The sequence below is a fragment of the Bos grunniens genome, chromosome 16 (assembly GCF_055505025.1).
Source record: "Bos grunniens cultivar Pamir isolate PY7600 chromosome 16, Bosgru_T2T1.0, whole genome shotgun sequence".
Lineage (NCBI taxonomy): Eukaryota > Metazoa > Chordata > Mammalia > Artiodactyla > Bovidae > Bos > Bos grunniens.
In genome coordinates, this window is record NC_141180.1 from 62,186,276 (window position 1) to 62,203,711 (window position 17,436).

Consider the following 17,436-nt stretch of genomic DNA (forward strand, 5'->3'; position numbering starts at 1 on the left):
CTTAAAAGTTTTGCATGCATTAACTCATAATAATCATCTGAGGCAAGGATTATTCTAAATAATAACCCTTAGAAACCCTTAGTTAACATGCCCAAGGGTACAACTGGTAAGCGAAAGAACTGAAATTTGAACCTAGAATTCAAGTTCCACAGACTGTGTTCTTAATTCACCCTCTGGTTGTCCAAATTGTGTTTGTGTACAGCTCTGGGGCTTTCAAAATCTTAGTAAAATATTTATAAATGTACTTATCCTCCACCCCATTTCTCAAAATTTATAGCAATTTTATTGCCCATAAATCTCAAAATAATCCTATGAGGTAGATATTATTTTTTCCATCATAATCAGGAAACTGAATGACTGAGCAAAGTGCCTAGTCAGGAAATGGCAGAGTCAGAACTTGGGTCCAAATGTTCTGACACCAGATCCCATCATTGTTCTGCTGAAACATAGTGTCCTCAAGTCACCCCATCAAGAGCATGAATTCCTGACCCTGCAAAGATAAACTGACTCAGGGTGTAATCTGGGCTGCAGGACTTATTGTCACTGTGTCCTCAGCCAGCAATTTACTCTCTAAGCCTCAGTTTCCTTACCGCTAAAATTGGGATGAAAAAAAACTTACCTTAGTATTTTAGTTTTACCCACCAGGGTTCTTGACCTCCTTAATAAAAATTGATCAGAGGCCAGAAAAAAAAATTAGGACAGTGCTTTATTGGAGCCCCTGCTGTAGCAGGGGGAGCAAGAACAAGTAACAGTTTCCCTCGCTAGCTCACTGAGGGTAGGGACAAGCTGGTTCTTTATATGGGGTGAGGGTAGGGGTGTGTCCAGGGTTGGGTTAGAGGGATGGATTAGGTGATCTTCCCACCCCTTTGGTGATGTTGAGTTTTAAGCCAACTTTTTCACTCTCCTCTTTCACTTTTCATCAAAGGCTCTTTAGTTCCTCTTCACTTTCTGCCACAAGGGTGGTGTCATCTGCATATCTGAGGTTATTGTTATTTCTCCCAGCAATCTTGATTCCAGCTTGTGCTTCATCCAGACTGGCATTTCCCATGATGTACTCTGCATGTAAGTTAAATAAGCAGGAGATAATATACAGACTTGACATACTCCTTTCCCAATTTGGAATCAGTCCGTTGTTCCATGTCCGGTTCCAATTTTTGCTTCTTGACCTGCATACAGATTTCTCAGGAGGCAGGTAAGGTGGTCTGGTATTCTCATCTCTTGAAGAATTTTCCACAGTTTGTTGTGATCCACACAGTCAAAGGCTTGGCGTAGTCAATAAAGCAGAAGTAGATGTTTTTCTGGAACTCTCCTGCCGTTTTAGTGCATTTATATGGATTTCCCTAGTACCTCAGCTAGTAAAGAATCTGCCTGCAATTCAGAAGACACTGGTTTGATTCTTGGGTCAGGAAGATCACTTGGAGAAAGGATAGGCTACACACCTACTCCAGTATTCTTGGGCTTCCCTGGTGGCTCAGATGGTAAGAATCTACCTGCAATGTGGGAATCTTGGGGTCAGTCTCTGGGTTGGGAAGATCCTCTGGAGAAGGCTACCCACTCCAGTATTCTTGCCCAGAGAATTTCATGGACAGAGGAACCTGGTGGGCTACAGTCGACGGGGTTGCCAAGAGTCGGACATGACTGAGCAACTTTCACTTTCACTTTACACATGTTTGGAGTAGCAGGGAAAGTATTTGACTAGTACTTGCCTCTGTATAACAGGAAGTATTGTTTAAAGCATGATACGTAGCAGCAGGTATGGATACTGTGATGTTTGTGGTCGTTTCCACCACCTCACTTTAGGGCTCCTCTCTGCGAAACAGCCAGTCTGTGCAGAGTTCAACAGCAGCCTCAGGGCAGTATCTCGAACACATAGAAGATGTGTCTATCTAGGACCTCCTTCAATAGAAAAAGCAGAGAGCTCAAGCTTTTACCTCACATACCTGTATGACAGGGCTGGTCCTACACTTACCAAGCTACGTAAACGTCTCTGTGCCTCTGTTTCCTTGTGTATAAACTGGTTATGATGCTGATAGCCCCTCACAGCATGTTGAGAGGAGGAAGTAAATCAGCACGCGTAATTCCCTTATACAAGTGTAGGTGCTCACTAAACCCATGAACTACTTTTACATATCCTCCAAGAGAGCTGGACAGGACTGAGTCCCTGAGTTTGCTCTCTCAGGGAGAGCAAACGCAGCAATTAAAAGGGAGTATGATAAGTTCCAAATTTTCATTATCATTAGGAACATCAAATGGAAGCTAATTTCAGTATTCTCCGCTAATATGGAAGCCAGTTTTCCTCTTCTTACATTTTAGGAAAGAGCCATTCATACTTACTGAGCACCTCCACAGGACATGGCTGTGTGCTGAGCAGTAGTGACAGAAGACATCCATTTCTAGTGAGGAAAACGTCTTGTAATCTCTTTACTTAGCTTCACATCTCTGAATTTCAAAAGCACCAGTAGAAGCAAACACAATGTTCTGCTGTACCCTTCTTCCCCTGGGTCCCAGAATTCAATTAAAATCATGTTCCATCTTGCCTGATGCCAAGTGTTTTAGATTAAAGGAGCCTGGAATGCAAGGACCATATCTGTAAAAGCATAACTATAATGGACCCGGCAAAGCACCATGCAAACAGAGATGCTGAAAAAAGTCCATTTGATGATGAAAGAAAATCAGATAGGTAGATGGTTAAACAGATAGCTACCCAGAGCTTTTCAGCCAGTGATTCCTTTATGAATGCAGCCTGTGGGACTGTTAATGAATTTTTTTAATCTTATCATCATCATATTATTTCAGATTTATTGCCTTCTCTTTTTAGTCTCTCTTAACCTCAGTCCTGGCAAAGCCTATTTTAGTGTGTTGCTCTTTGAACATACTCAAAACCCATGGCAAGCTACCCTTTAAAAAGGCATTGGCATGAATGCCATGGGAAAATGTACTCCAAGGTTGCAGATGAATTGATATGATTTCCTTGGTTGTATCTTTTTATTTATGAGGCATAATTTATGAGCGCTGGAGAGCAAACTGCAATGAGTGATGACTAACTGCAGCCCAAGTCATAAATCAGGAGCAGTGAAAGAAGAGGTGATTTTGATCGAATCTATTGAATTAGCTGTTGGCCTTAGCCAATATAGGTATCGGAAAGACCTTTTTAATATCTATTTGTCTCTCTCCTGGGAGTGGGATCACAATCTCATTACATGCCCCTAGGAAACAAATAATTTAATTGTTTGCCTGTTAACATGTAACCTATTTACTCTTCTTATTAATTACTGGCATGGCTGTTCATGTTGGACTTGGTTGTTTCTGATGTGAATTGTCCTGAAAATATATTCATATTCTCCAGTTTTTGTGAATAATGTTGCATCCCTAGTGCTGCTTGATGAAACAATATTGTTTGTTTGGCTTTTTTTTTTTTTTTAACCTGGCGGCGCAGACCCGCCCCGACCCAGCGCGCCGGCGAGCTCCGCCCCCTGGGCCCTCTCGGGACACCGCCCCGGTCCGGCCGGAGTCCGAAACAATATTGTTGAAATGTTTCTGTTTTATCAAAAATTGCCATTATTCCACAAGGACGTATGTTATAGAATATCACAGAAGTTGCAGAGAACTGAAAAATTCCTCTGTGTATTAATCCTCTGAGAGTCACAGTTATACTTCAACTTGTAATAAACAGCCTGGAAAAAAGTGCAAAATCTTAAAATGCTTCAAGGGGAAGGACAGCCACTGTCGCTTACATTAAGAGTTATCAGATAAGAGTGTTTTTGTGAAAGATCACTGGCTGAATTTGGTTATTCCTATGTGTGTGTGTGTGAGTCGCTCAGTTGTGTCTGACTCTGCAACCCCATGGACTGTAGCCAGCCAGGCTCTACTCCATGGAATTCTTGAGGCAAGAATGCTGGAGTGGGTTGCTCTCATATCTCCAGGGGATCTTCCTGACCAAGGGATTGAACCTGAGTCTCCTGCATTGCAGGCAGATTCCTTATCTCTGAGCCACTAGGAAAGTCCCATTATTCCTATGGTCCATTTTTATATGGAAAATGATAACAAATTCATGACCAAGTAGACATCAACTGGATACTAATAGTATAGAAAGCATTGCTAGGTTTGTTCTCCTGGTCTTATCAAGACTTGTAGCATTTCCTCAACCAAAAGAATCATAAGGTATTTTTATAATTAAGAAACCCTGAAATTTTACATTAAGAATTTCTGTTTGCACTAAGACTGCACTTGGAAAATATTAGTCCTGGGGAATGTTATTTGAGAAAGTATGGCTGGGGAATGTTATTTGAGAAAGTTATGAGCCATTGAGTGAGACAAATCATTAGAATGAAAACTACAGTTAAGCATGGAAATTGTGCTAAAGAATAGTTAGGTCATTAATGTAAGCACCCATTGGGCCCCCACGCTAAGGTTTCTAAAGCGTCTCTCTTCTTTCATCCTCACTGGAGTCATGATTCCTTCTCTTTCTCTTTTACAAAATTTCTTACAAATGCTTCTGTTCACAAACTCTTGCTTTCCCTCTGGAATAAAATTAGGAGGGAAAATGTTGGGTGAGAGGAATTAAGAACATTTAAAAATAGTTAATAATGTTCATCTGGGCTGCATGGAGGGAAAAATACCCAGCAAGTTCTAGAAATAACAGTATTTCAAGAAATTTGCTCCTCAAGTGAAAACTAGGTGCCAAATGGTCATTCTACAAAAGCTAGTGAACTCTGGTTTGTTTGGAACTCTGGCCACTGTAATAAACTCGGTTAATGATCATTGCAATTGTAACATATTCAGCCAGATACATGCTGTGTGTTTATTTGAATGGCTGAAGGTAATGACAAAAGTAACGCAAAGTGCAATTCTGAATAGACAACATGTGAATAGAAATTGAGAAAAAAAAAACTGTATGATTTCTCTACCTGGTTCTGTAGGGAATAGCTCTCTGTGTTTCTCAAACAAGACTGGGCACAAGAATCACTTGGAAAAAAGGCAGGTTCTGAGATCATTTCACTAGAAATTCTCTTACAGGAATGCAAAATGATTCTGAAGATAATAGCCAAGGAGCACGTTTGGACAAAGACTCCTCTGAAGGAAGATTTGTAAAAGGCAGTTTTCAACAGAGGACAAACAATTGAACCCATTGTTTCCACAGCAGTGAGATTTGGGCAGCATGGTGGCAGATGTTGACATTTCATGTAATTAAAACTTTTTAAAGCAACATATAGTAATTAGTCCTAGGAGGCTGGGAAAGTGGGCAGAGGATAACTAAAAGAACAATTTTATCTTTAATGGGCAACAGCATAAGGTTGGTGATAGTCACTAGTTAGATAACAAAAATTAGATTGAAAACAAATAGATCTACTCTTTTGCTAGTCAATTAGAAAATTTGGGGTTAGCTCATTTTAGTTATTTTTAATTTATTCAAATATTTAATCTGTGTTTTCTATGACATCTTCTTACATTGTAACTCCTTTCATGGTTTCACCCAAAACCCTGGAGAGGAAAGCACCCCATCTCAGCCAGCCCTAACCTGTTCTAACTAGTAGCTCTAAGTTGGGAAACTCCAAACTCTTACAGTTATAATGTGTGGGTGTGTGTGTTGTACGTGTGTGTGTATATATGTGCACATGTGCAAATGTTCATTAAACCCAAATGATAAATAGAAACTTTAATCACCTTTAATTTTTTTTTTATTATCAAAGGATAAATATGTTCAACTAGATGGTGTGAGTGTGAGGATATTTTGCATAAACAAAAGATGAAAATGTATCCTTACTTTTTTTCATTCTTGAGCATGAAATTCATAAATTATACTTTAGTTTTCAACTCTTAAAAAGTTCCTTCTTTTTTCTGAGTAATTCATACATTGTTTATATACCCTGGTGGCTCAGTGGTAAAGAATCCACCAGCAATACAGGAGATGCGCGTTGGATCCCTGAATCAGGAAGATCCCCTGGAGAAGGAAATGGCAACCCACTCCAGTGTTCTTGCCTGAGAAATCCCATGGACAGAGGAGCCTGGCGGGCTACAGTCCATGGAGTCACAAAGAGTCAGATATGACTTAGTGACTAAACAACAGCAACAAGAATATGTGAGGGGATCTTGGAATACAAATCAGGTGGGTTGGTTTATTTTAGGTAAATAAGAGGTAGATAGGTGGCAGATAGATATAGATATTTTGTTAGCCAAAAAGTTCATTCAAATTTTTTCATAACATCTTATGGAAAAATGCAAATGAACTTTTTCGCCAACCTGATAGGTGGCTAGATAGACAGACTAAGTACGCAATTCTACCTCTGTTCTCAAGATATCTCATTTCTTAATGTTTATATAGGTTCATTAAAAATAGAAGATCAGAGTATACTACTCATATTTCCCCATACAAGATCTCTGCTTTTTATCTACCATATAAAGATGGACCTAAATCTTGGAGCCATTATTTCTCAGTAAAAATAAACCATAAGCATAATCTGTTAGTATTTTTATCCTGAACCTTAAGCTATACTTTAGTTCCTTTATCTCCTGTTTAGCTGGGCATAGACAAAAATCTACAGCGATTTTTAGCTAAAGGACTTTTTACCTTGAGAGAGAGAAAGAAAGAGATTCAGTGACAGTTTCTTTCTGCCTTTTCTTCTGGTAGTTTGGCATAAGAGACACTGCCTTGTGGTATAACTCTTGAGAAATCCATAATGCTTCATTAGCACAGCTTTCTTCATTGTAACTGCTTTCATTTTCAGAGGAGCGCATGTAAATAGGCTGCTCCTGCTTTGCATAAGCATGTTGATTTATATGAATGCTATTTTGATCTCAAATTGATTGAATACTAAAAAGAAAGACTAGGAAAAAAAGCACTGTATTATGAAGGTCTCCTCTCAAAGACAAAAGACACTAGAGCCTACATTCATTCCCAGTTACTGATGGGGAATTCTGTATGGCCCCGTTTTTTTTTTTTTAATATTTCTAGAGAAATACAGTAAAATACTACATTACTGAGACTCAAGTGTTTTAAAATACCATGAGTTAAATTATATTTTGGAACTAGAAGTTCACCCCATAAAAACTCATGCAACACAGAAAGGCATGAAGTCTAGACCTAACTGCCAATGTGAGCATTAAAAAGCCTTAATAGATTTGGTGCGCAGTAGTTAATCCACCTGCCAATGTAGGAGACACAGGAGACACAGGTTTGATCCCTGGGTCAGGAAGATGCCCTGGAGGAGGGCATGGCAACCCACTCCAGTATTCTTGCCTGGAAAAACTCATGGACAGAAGAGCCTGGTGGGCTACAGTCCATGGGGTCTTCAAGAGTTGGACATGGCTGAGTGACTGAGCACGAATTAATAGGCAGCTTGCTGAATTTTTATTTTGTCAAACCCAGTTGCACTTTCCTCCTTGTGTTCTTCTCCATCCTTTGTGGCCCCTACTAAAATCCTGTATGCACTTAAATTACCAACCAAAGCCTTTCACTTGGCAAAGAGTTTGATATCAGCATGTTCACCTTATTTTGCATCCCTTTCTCAAGAATATTTATTTTCTTTTCAAACTTTGTCACTTATTGTGTAATCAAAAATGCTTTCCTACCCTCCAGAAAGAAATTTTTATTAAAAGAGGTTAGTCTGGAGCAGACTGAAGTCAGAGGCTCTTTCTCATCAGCCTTACAGTATGACCTCCTCATCAGTTATTTCCTATAGCTACTCTCCCTGTTGTTAGACTGACCATGGCCATTCCAGAGAGGGTGGTAAGAGCAGCTGTTGTGTTCTGCCCTGGACCCTGGTTTCCATGGAACCTGGCTCTCACATTGCTAAGACAGTTTTCTGCTCCTTACTTCCCTGGGTCTATCAAAACAAACCTTCATCATTCAAGGCAACCTGGGTGTGTCTGTTTACCCTTGCAAGCTGAGATTTTACCTAATTCCAGAATTGCAGGTAATTGTCTATAGCTGCTGCTGCTGCTGCTAAGTTGCTTCAGTCGTGTCTGACTCTGTGCGACCCCATAGACAGAAGCCCACCAGGCTCCCCCGTCCCTGGGATTCTCCAGGCAAGAACACTGGAGTGGGTTGCCATTTCCTTCTCCAGTGCCTGAAAATGAAAAGTGAAAGGAAAGTCGCTCAGTCGTGTCCGACTCTTAGTCACCCCATGGACTGCAGCCTACCAGGCTCCTCTGTCCATGGGATTTTCCAGGCAAGAGTACTGGAGTGGGGTGCCATTGCCTTCTCCAATTGTCTATAGACAGGTTATTTAATATTCATAATCCTGAGTATCTTATTTATTTGTATGGATGACATACAGAATCAAAAGCACAGCTTACTGGAAAGACCAATAAAATTTCCTGGAGAGTAGAATTCTAGTTTCAGGTATTGTGACTTCTGTCACCTTGAACAAGAGAATCACATTTCAGAGGCTTGATTTCCCCATCTGTAAAAGGGGCCAATAATATATTCTCTAGCCACCTTACAAAGTTGTGTTTGTGAGGACCTAGTCAGTGAACATTTGTTAAAGTGTCTTGTAAAGTATAAAATTTATACAAATGTGAGTGATTATTATCCACATGATGGGAGCAATGGATCAGAACACTGAAAAGAGCAGGCTCTACTTAGTAAGTAGGTTAGTTATCTCTTTTTAAAATTGGGCATGTATATCAATTATTTCTCAATAAAACTGGGGGTGAAAAACAGGGCTTCTGGCAATCCTATCAGCAACAGCCTGGAGATTTACTCTTGACTGTAATTCAAGAGCAATTCAACATCAGAAAGATTACTTTTAGAGAAATCTGCAAAAAAAAAAAAAAAGTACAGAAACACTGATAGGAGTTAGCCTAACTGCTGAAAGCTCTCTGATTCACTAAATTCTCTTAAAGATATTATTGATGTGAAAGCAAAATAAAAATGAAACTAAACTCTCATTGCAAAGTATTCTCCTACAGTGTTTCCTAAATATCTTGCGTTTGAACATTCCACATGCTCTTTTAACATCACACACCTAGAACATGTGCACTATAGAATGAAGTTTTCAAGACTTGCCTTTAAAAGCTCAAAACAAATATATATATAATTAAATACATATATATGTTATAAATAGACAATTATATGTATTATATGAATTATAATATTCATGTATGTGTATATATGTGTGTGTATACACACACACAAAGACACCAAATGCAGAAAAATTTTCCTGAAGTTAGACTTGCCCAACATGAAAGCTTACTAAGGAAGACTCCTACTCCTAAACATGCAGACAGTCCGCTTGTATTGCCATTTAGATCTATCATCCTGATTGATCACTGTGTAGTTGGCTGTTATTGGGCCTAATTTAACCCTATCCACTCATACATCCATCTACTCTGTCTATTGTACCTGACATTCTACAAATTACTTACTCATGCAAATAATGACCTAAGGCAACCTTTTAGGATATTCGTGTTTAATTATACAAATGGTGCTTGATAAATAAGATTATACTTCCTTCCATATGTTTATTCCCTCCTTGATGAAAGGAAAATTTAATTTTCATGCAGATTGAGTGAGGACAGGGTTTAAGAATTGCTGAGTTTTATGGAGTCTGCAGATCCATTCAGTTTGCAGAAGCTAACAAAAATCACTCCACGCCCCGCACGGGGATGAGCAGCTTTTCATTAGGCTTAAATCAGCTGATTGCATTTGGAAACCGAGGTTCTAATCAGCCCCTCTGTGTTCACAGGGTCAAAGGCTAAAAAGAGGGAAGACCTGCCCTCCTTTGCAATTGTGAAGTTCCAGAATCACAGTGTCTCTCATTCTGTGTGTTCAGTGGCTCTGGTTGCCAGCTTCTTTGCAGCTTGAGGTTACCTTGCTTTTGATGGGTCTTACTGATTTCTCTTTGGAGGTCTGGGCCGTGAATTCAGCAGGTAAAGCCCCCAGCAGCTGGACGCGGTGTAGAACTGGACCTGCCCCCCCGGAAGGTCTCAAGGCCCCCAAGTTCCACGCGGTTTCTGCCACCCAAGCAGTGGTCAACATCAGCGCCCCCCAGAAGCCCAACGGGATTGTCACTCTCTACAGATTGTTCTCCAGGAGCACCAGCGGGGCCCAGACAGTGGTGAGCAGCAGTATTCTGATTGGTTTACTTAAATAAGCAAGCTTGGTGCCCTTGCTTTTTGTTAGCCTTGATCCTTCTTTCTTATCCATCTGTTCTCAGTTGCCCCATGGTGACCTTAGTGACACAAAGATCCCACTGCAAAGAAATAGCATCAGGAAACATACAGAAGATATGTAAATGCTTGGGATGAGGAGGGCTAAAGGTGGTATTCAAGACTCCACCGATCTTGTAAGAAGCCTAAGACCTTAGAGATAATCAAATTAATTGAATGAATTTAATTAGGATACACATGTCAAGCACTTAACACAGAAGTGGCTTGTAGTAAGGGGCCAAGAAACAGTCTTTGTCAGTGATGTAAATGTTAATATGAAAAGGGAAAAAAACAGAGCAAAGGAAAACCTCAGAATCCCCATTTGGCATGAGCAAATCTCTAATCATACACTGAAAACTCAGTCTTTTGAGAAAGTTCTAGGTCTTTGGAAAAGACAACAGAATGGTTCAGCTCAGCCCTACTCACTGTTCATGCATTAACACATTTGGGGCACACTGAGGAGATAAGACAGTCCTGTGGAGGGAAATCACCTTTCACATTGTGTTTTAGCCCAGCCACTGGCTGAAAAGGACACTAGCAATCAACTCGTCTGGTTCCTGCATTATTTAAACCAAGAGACTACCATCCTGGAGATGAAGATGAAGTCTCTTTTCTCTGCAGGACAGCTGGTATCACTCTCACATTTCTCATGAATAAGTATAGATTATAATACTTTGTTCACACAGACCTCATAGAGAAATTGTGCACATCCCAGTATTACATGATAAATTATTTAGACTGATTGAGGGAACAATTTTGGCAAGTGTGGAGAAATCCTTTGAGGCCAGCGTGCCAGGTATGGAAACACAATTTCAAAGGATCACTCACATGCAAGGAAGTCTCGTATTGAATGTTAAAGAAATATTAGCATATTTTCTACAAGGCTTCTGATTCAATAAATATAGATGATGTAAATACAATCAACCCTTGATTATCCATGCTTATAAAATGATAATATTAATAAACTAAAATAATTTATATTTGGAGTGCCTTGTATACATTTTTCTAAATAACAGGTAGCTCTTCTTAATTAAATGTTGCTTATGTCAATGTGAAAATGAGTTTCCAGTTTCGGAGCTCTCCTCTTCCAAAGAGCACTTAATAAAACCACAATAAGGTAAAAAACATTTGCTCCAGATAAACTAAAAAGTTCATAATGCAACAAAGATAACTGAGGAAAAAAGTATATTTCTTATAGAACAATACCTTTAGAGGAACACATGGACTTTCAAACTCTTAAATATATATAAATATATCAAAAAAGCAAGAGAGTTTCAGAGAAATATCTACTACTGCTTTATTGACTACGCCAAAGCCTTTGACTGTGTGGATCATAACAAACTGTGGAAAATTCTTAAAGAGACAGGAATACCAGAACACCTGACCTGCCCCCTGAGAAATCTATATGGAGGTCAAGAAGCAACAGTTAGAACTGGACATGGAACAACAGACTGGTTCCAAATTGGGAAAAGAGTACATGAAGGCTATATATTGTCACCCTGCTTATTTAACTTCTATACAGAGTACATCATGCAAAATACCAGATTGAATGAAGCACAAGCTGGAATTCAGATTGCAGGGAAGAAATATCAATAACCTCAGATATGCAGATGACACCACCCTTATGAGAGAAATCGAAGAACTAAAAGGCCTGTTGATGAAGGTGAAAGAGGAGAGTGAAAAAGTTGGCTTAATACTCAATATTCAAAAAACTAAGATGATGGCATCCAGTCCCATCACTTCATGACAAATTGATGGGGAAACAATGGAAACAGTGGGAGACTTTATTTTGGAGGGCCCCAAAATCACTGCAGATGGTGACTGAAGCCATGAAATTAAAAGACACTTGCTCCTTGGAAGAAAAGCTATGATCAACCTAGACAGTGTATTAAAAAGCAGAGACAAAACAAAGGTCCATCTAGTCAAAGGTATCATTTTTCTAGTAGTCGTGTATGGATGTAAGAGTTGGACCATTAAGAAAGCTGAGTGCCAGAAATTGATGCTTTTGAACTGTGGTGTTGGAGAAGACTCTTGAGAGTCCCTTGGACTGCAAGGAGATCCAACCAGTCAATCCTAAAGGAATGCAGTCCTGAAAATTCAATGAAAGGACTGATGCTGAAGCTGAAACTCCAATACTTTGGCCACCTTGTGCAAAGAACTGACTCATTGGAAAAGACCCTGATGCTGGGAAAGATTGAAGGCAGGAGGAGAAGGGGACGACAGAGGATGAGATGGTTGGATGGCATCACCGACTCAATGGAAATGAGTTTGAGTAAACTCCGGGAGTTGGTGATGGACAGGGAAGCCTAGCGTGCTGCAGTCCATGGGATCGCAAAGAGTCGGACACAACTGAATGACTGACTGATATATAAAATATATTTCAAGCTCATGATACTCAACTTTAGAATTTGAGGGAAGTTTTGATACCCAAATTATTGATCCACACAAGTAACAATGGCAGAATATGAACCTTAGAAAATGTTGAATTTGAAATATAATTCAAATATAGATTTTTTTCAGAAAGACATCATTCTGAGGGTCATAGAACTTGGTCAGTATTTTGTGAGCTTTGTGCCATTTTCTAGTATTTATGGTAATAGACAACACTGCGCCTTGTGATTCCTATCCTGTGGCCTCAAACTTCTATCTAACTGTTATCTCATTGCATTTTTTGGCATGTGTAAGCCATGACTCTCCCACTGGGTTGGTCATTCCTGAGGGTAAATATTGTGCTGGATGCTAGGGTGCATCTCCCAGAGCAACTAGCGAGGCACTGTTTTCAGAGAATGTATGGTACATGATTGGAGAAGGAAATGGCAACCCACTCCAGTGTTCTTGCCTGGAGAATCCCAGGGACGGGGGAGCCTGGTGGGCTGCCATCTATGGGGTCGCACAGAGTCGGACACGACTGAGCGACTTAGCAGCAGCAGCGTGATACATGATAAAAGTGAACCAACTGTCTGTGACTTGCGACCCGGCCTCATCTAGCCTTCTCTCTCCTTCTACAGCTGGCTGAAGGCCTGGCCACCCAGCAGACTCTTCACAGCCTGCAGCCCTTCACGACCTACTCCATTGGGGTGGAGGCCTGCACTTGCTTCAGTTGTTGTAGCCAAGGGCCAACAGCAGAGCTGAGAACTCCTCCTGCTCCACCCGCAGGATTGTCCTCTCCGCAAATCCAGATGCTGGCCTCAAGGACAGCCTCCTTCCAGTGGAGTCCGCCGCTGTCCCCCAACGGTGTTATTCAAAGGTAGTGTGGGAGAGCCAAAGGGAGAAATAAACCAAAATAAGACATGCACACGGACCTTCAGCTTCCCCACCCTCCCCAGGAAGACATGCTGATTGAACAGGTACCTATAGCAAAATGGGCTTTCCAGGTGGCTCAGACAGTGAAGAAGCTGCCTGCAATGCAGGAAACCTGAGTTCAACCCCTGGCTTGGGAATATCCCCTGGAGAAGGCAGTGGCAACCCACTCCAGTATTCTTGCCTGGAGAATTCAATGGACAGGGGAACCTGGTGGGCTACAGTCCTTGAAGTTGCAAAGAGTTGGACACAACTGAGCAACTAACACTTCATTTCATTTTATTGCAAAATAGACAAAAAAATCGATGAGTGGTCACATTCCTTACAAAGTGTCTCAATCATAAAATCAGCTAAGGATGGAAAGGTGAACAACAAAAATAAGGAACACAAGGCAGGGACTTTCCTAGCAGTCCAGTGGCTAAGACAACATTCTTCTACTGCAGGGGCTACAAGTTTAACCCCTGGTCCTTTGTGGCTCGCAGTGTGCTGCCAAAACAATGAAAGAAAGTTGAGGAAATGTGTTCCCTGTCATTGAAAGAATGTGCTCCTCCTCATGGTTCCCTGAGGAGAAGGCGATGGCACCCCACTCCAGTACTCTTGCCTGGAAAATCCCATGGACAGAGGAGCCTGGTAGGCTCCAGCCCATGGGTCGTTAAGAGTCGGGCACGACTCAGTGACTTCACTTTCACTGTTCACTTCTATGCATTGGAGAAGGAAATGGCAACCCACTCCAGTGTTCTTACCTGGAGAATCCCAGGGACGGGGGAGCCTGGTGGGCTGCCATCTATGGGGTCGCACAGAGTCGGACACGACTGAAGCGACTTAGCAGCAGCAGCAGCAGCATGGTTCCCTGGCATTTTTCACTCTGCAGGGCTCAGTTAAAACATAAGGAACTTCTGTGGCTGAATCAGAATTCCTTTGATGTAATTTAGAGTTTTGTAATGAACCACTGTTTGGAAGAGCAAAGAAGTTATTTCACTCAAAATAATCTGTAGAGAGAAGAGATATTCTTTTATTTCCGACAGGAGAAGTTTTATCACTGTCCTCTAAAAAGAGAACTATCTTATCTGTACCAACAAGGATTCCTGACGGCTGGGTGGACAGCAACATGTGTATACAGGGGACTTCTCGTATCGTTTCTCTGGTTCCATCTGCTGCCCACTTCCAACAGTGTTAAATAAAGTGTTTCTGAAAACAAGCATCTCCCACAAGTGGGAGTTTTAAAGTGCTGGTAGTTTGGTGAAAGCAAAATGGCTTCTCACTAAACATGATCAGGTATAAAAGAGAGTTAGACTAATTCCACTGACTGTTTCCTCTTTCTGTGTCCCTTCTCCTTCCAGCTATGAGCTCCAACTCTACAAGGCATGCCCTCCGGATTCAGCCACCCCCTGTACCCCCAGCCAAACCGAGACCAAGTACAGGGGGCCAGGGCAGAGAGCCAGCCTCGAGGGTCTCCAGCCCTACACCACCTACAAGCTGAGGGTGGTGGCCCACAACGAGGTGGGCAGCACAGTCACTGAATGGATCAACTTCGTCACCCAAAAAGAATGTGAGTAGAAGTGGCATGCCACCATGTGCCCGAGAGGCAGCAGGGCAGCCAGAGGGGAGGCTTGTCCTGAAGGGAGGGGAACAGTTCGCTAAAGGGATTGAGTGTTCGATTTCAGTGAACGCTACTGAGACATCCATGAAGACAAGTATCAGGCGAAAATGCCCATTGGATTAAATAACATGGAGATCAAGAGGGAATTTAGGGAGGACTTCCCTGGTGGTCCAATGGCTAGGACTCTGTGATCCCAAAGAGGGGGCCCAAATTTGATCCCTGTTCAAGGAACTAGATCCCGCATGCCATAACCAAAGATCCTGAGTGCCACAACTAAGACCCAATGCAGCCAAATAATTTTAAAAAAAAAGAATAAATTTAGGAAGATTTGTCATGTGGCAATGGGATGAAAACCAATTTAGAGAAAATTAATATATGGGTAAGATGAAAATAGACAGTGAAGATGACTTTTTTGTAATTCTTAAAACTTTTAATGAACCAATTTGGTAATTTATTTAATTTTGACTGTACTGGGCTTCATTGCTGCGTGGGCTTTTCTCTAGTTGCAGCGAGCAGGGGTGCTATGTGGTTGCGGTGTGCAGGCTGCTTACTGCAGTGGCTTCTCCCGTTTCAGTGCACAGGCTCTGGGCATGCAGGCATCAGCAGCTGCAGCATGAGGGCTCAGAGCACAGGCTCAGTAGCTGTGGTGCAGGGCTTAGTTGCTCCACGGCATGTGGGATCTCCCTGGGTCAGAGATTGAACCCGTGTCTCCTGCCTTGGCAGGTGGATTCTTTACCGTGGAGCCACCAGGGAAGCCTTATATATTTACTTTGGGATAACTTTTTGGAGAAGTTTGTCACTCCTTTCCCTTACAAATGACATAATCGCTTACATTGCCAGTAAGCACTGAAATCTGGCCCTTCCAGGAAGAACACAAGGGCTCCTGAGTGCAGAAAAGGGCAATTAACTAATTCATTGTGTCCTTATATTTCTATAAAATAACACCTTTTCAGAATTGATAAGGTTTATATGTCTACTTTTTAAAACTGGCAAATACAAAAAGTATGAAGAAGTACTTATAATCAGAACCAGCTATGTAGTTTGTGGGGTCCACTGGAAAATAAAAATACGGGGTCCCTTGTTCAGAAATCATTAAGAACTTAAAGACAATGACAGCAGAGCATCAGACTAAGTCTATAATTCTCCTACATGAGGGGCCCTGGGCAGCTACACAGGTTACACACCCATGAAGACAGTCCTGCTTATTATCCCACTCCACCCCGAGGCAACCACCATTAATATGTTGGCATAATTTATTCCTTTAATCCCTTTTTATGCAGCTTTTATTACGTGGTTGAGATCATACTCTAATGAAAATTTAATATCTGATTTTTATACTTGATATTATTTTATTTGCATTTTCCATGACATTAAAAACTCTTAGCCACCAAGGTTAATGGCTATATAATATTCCATCGTGTGAATTAGTTGAGCCATTCCAGTTGTTTCTAATATTTGCCTTTTATAAATGTGGTGAGAAAGGAACAAATCTTTGTGTGAATGTCTGATTATCTTCTTAAATCGAATTTATCTTCAGCAAATGGAACTTACTACATCAGGTATTTTAAGTTTTTGAACACTTATTGCAAATTTGCTTTATTTATTATCAAAAACTTAAGTATTTAAAGTTTTTGAACACTTATTGCAAATTTGCTTTCCAGAAACATTGTTAACAGATTATAATCTCATTTGACACTGACATTTTTAAAAATGAGAGATACACATTCACGAAAATTCAGTGCCTCGTACAAAGACCTTAATGTGTCTGAGCAACAATATAGCAGGATGTTAGCAAAAGGTCATTTTTAAAGAGCTTGCTTATTGCTGGCACTGTTCAAGCTTTTGACAAATAATCCTTGCCACAGACCTATGAAGTTAAGTCCTATTATTAACCAGATTTACAGATGAGAAAGCTGAGGCAGGGCTACGGACTGTGCATTACAGTTCCAGGATGCTGTTCACGTCCGTTAGAATCTGCACTGAGGCTCCTGGGGTTGTGTGAGGAGCTAAAGCTAGCGCTTCAGTCCTTCCATCTTCCACACTTAGAAAGTGGAAGTGTTTCTCTAAGTTCAGGATCACTCAGCTCAGCAGCAGCCTCGGTACTGCTGTATTAACCTGATCAACTAGCCCCCTACTATCTGTAATAGAGATTTCAGACCTTCTCCACCCTCCTCCAACCCCTCACTGCTCCTCACCCCATTCCCACATGCCCTCACCATCCTCACCCACCTCACCCACCTGCAGAAATCCTTCCTCATAATTCACCAGGAAAGGAAAAGTCATCGATTAGTAATTGGCTTCCTTCCCGCCCCAGACAGCCACATGCCCTATATCTCCATGATCCCCATCAGGGACACGGCAGGAAGGGATGGTCCTTCCATCTGAAA

At 41.2% G+C, this 17,436-nt stretch overlaps 1 protein-coding gene across 1 annotated transcript in view; it reads left to right on the forward strand.

Moving 5' to 3' along the window:
* LOC147356930 (usherin-like) overlaps positions 1-17,436 on the forward strand; it is a 78,834-nt gene that overhangs the window by 20,733 nt on the left and 40,665 nt on the right. The window contains exons 3-5 of the mRNA XM_086345330.1: positions 9,849-10,058; positions 13,158-13,396; positions 14,790-14,998. Of these exons, the coding sequence (XP_086201456.1) occupies positions 9,849-10,058; positions 13,158-13,396; positions 14,790-14,998 (658 nt within the window). The remainder of the gene's footprint in view (positions 1-9,848; positions 10,059-13,157; positions 13,397-14,789; positions 14,999-17,436) is intronic.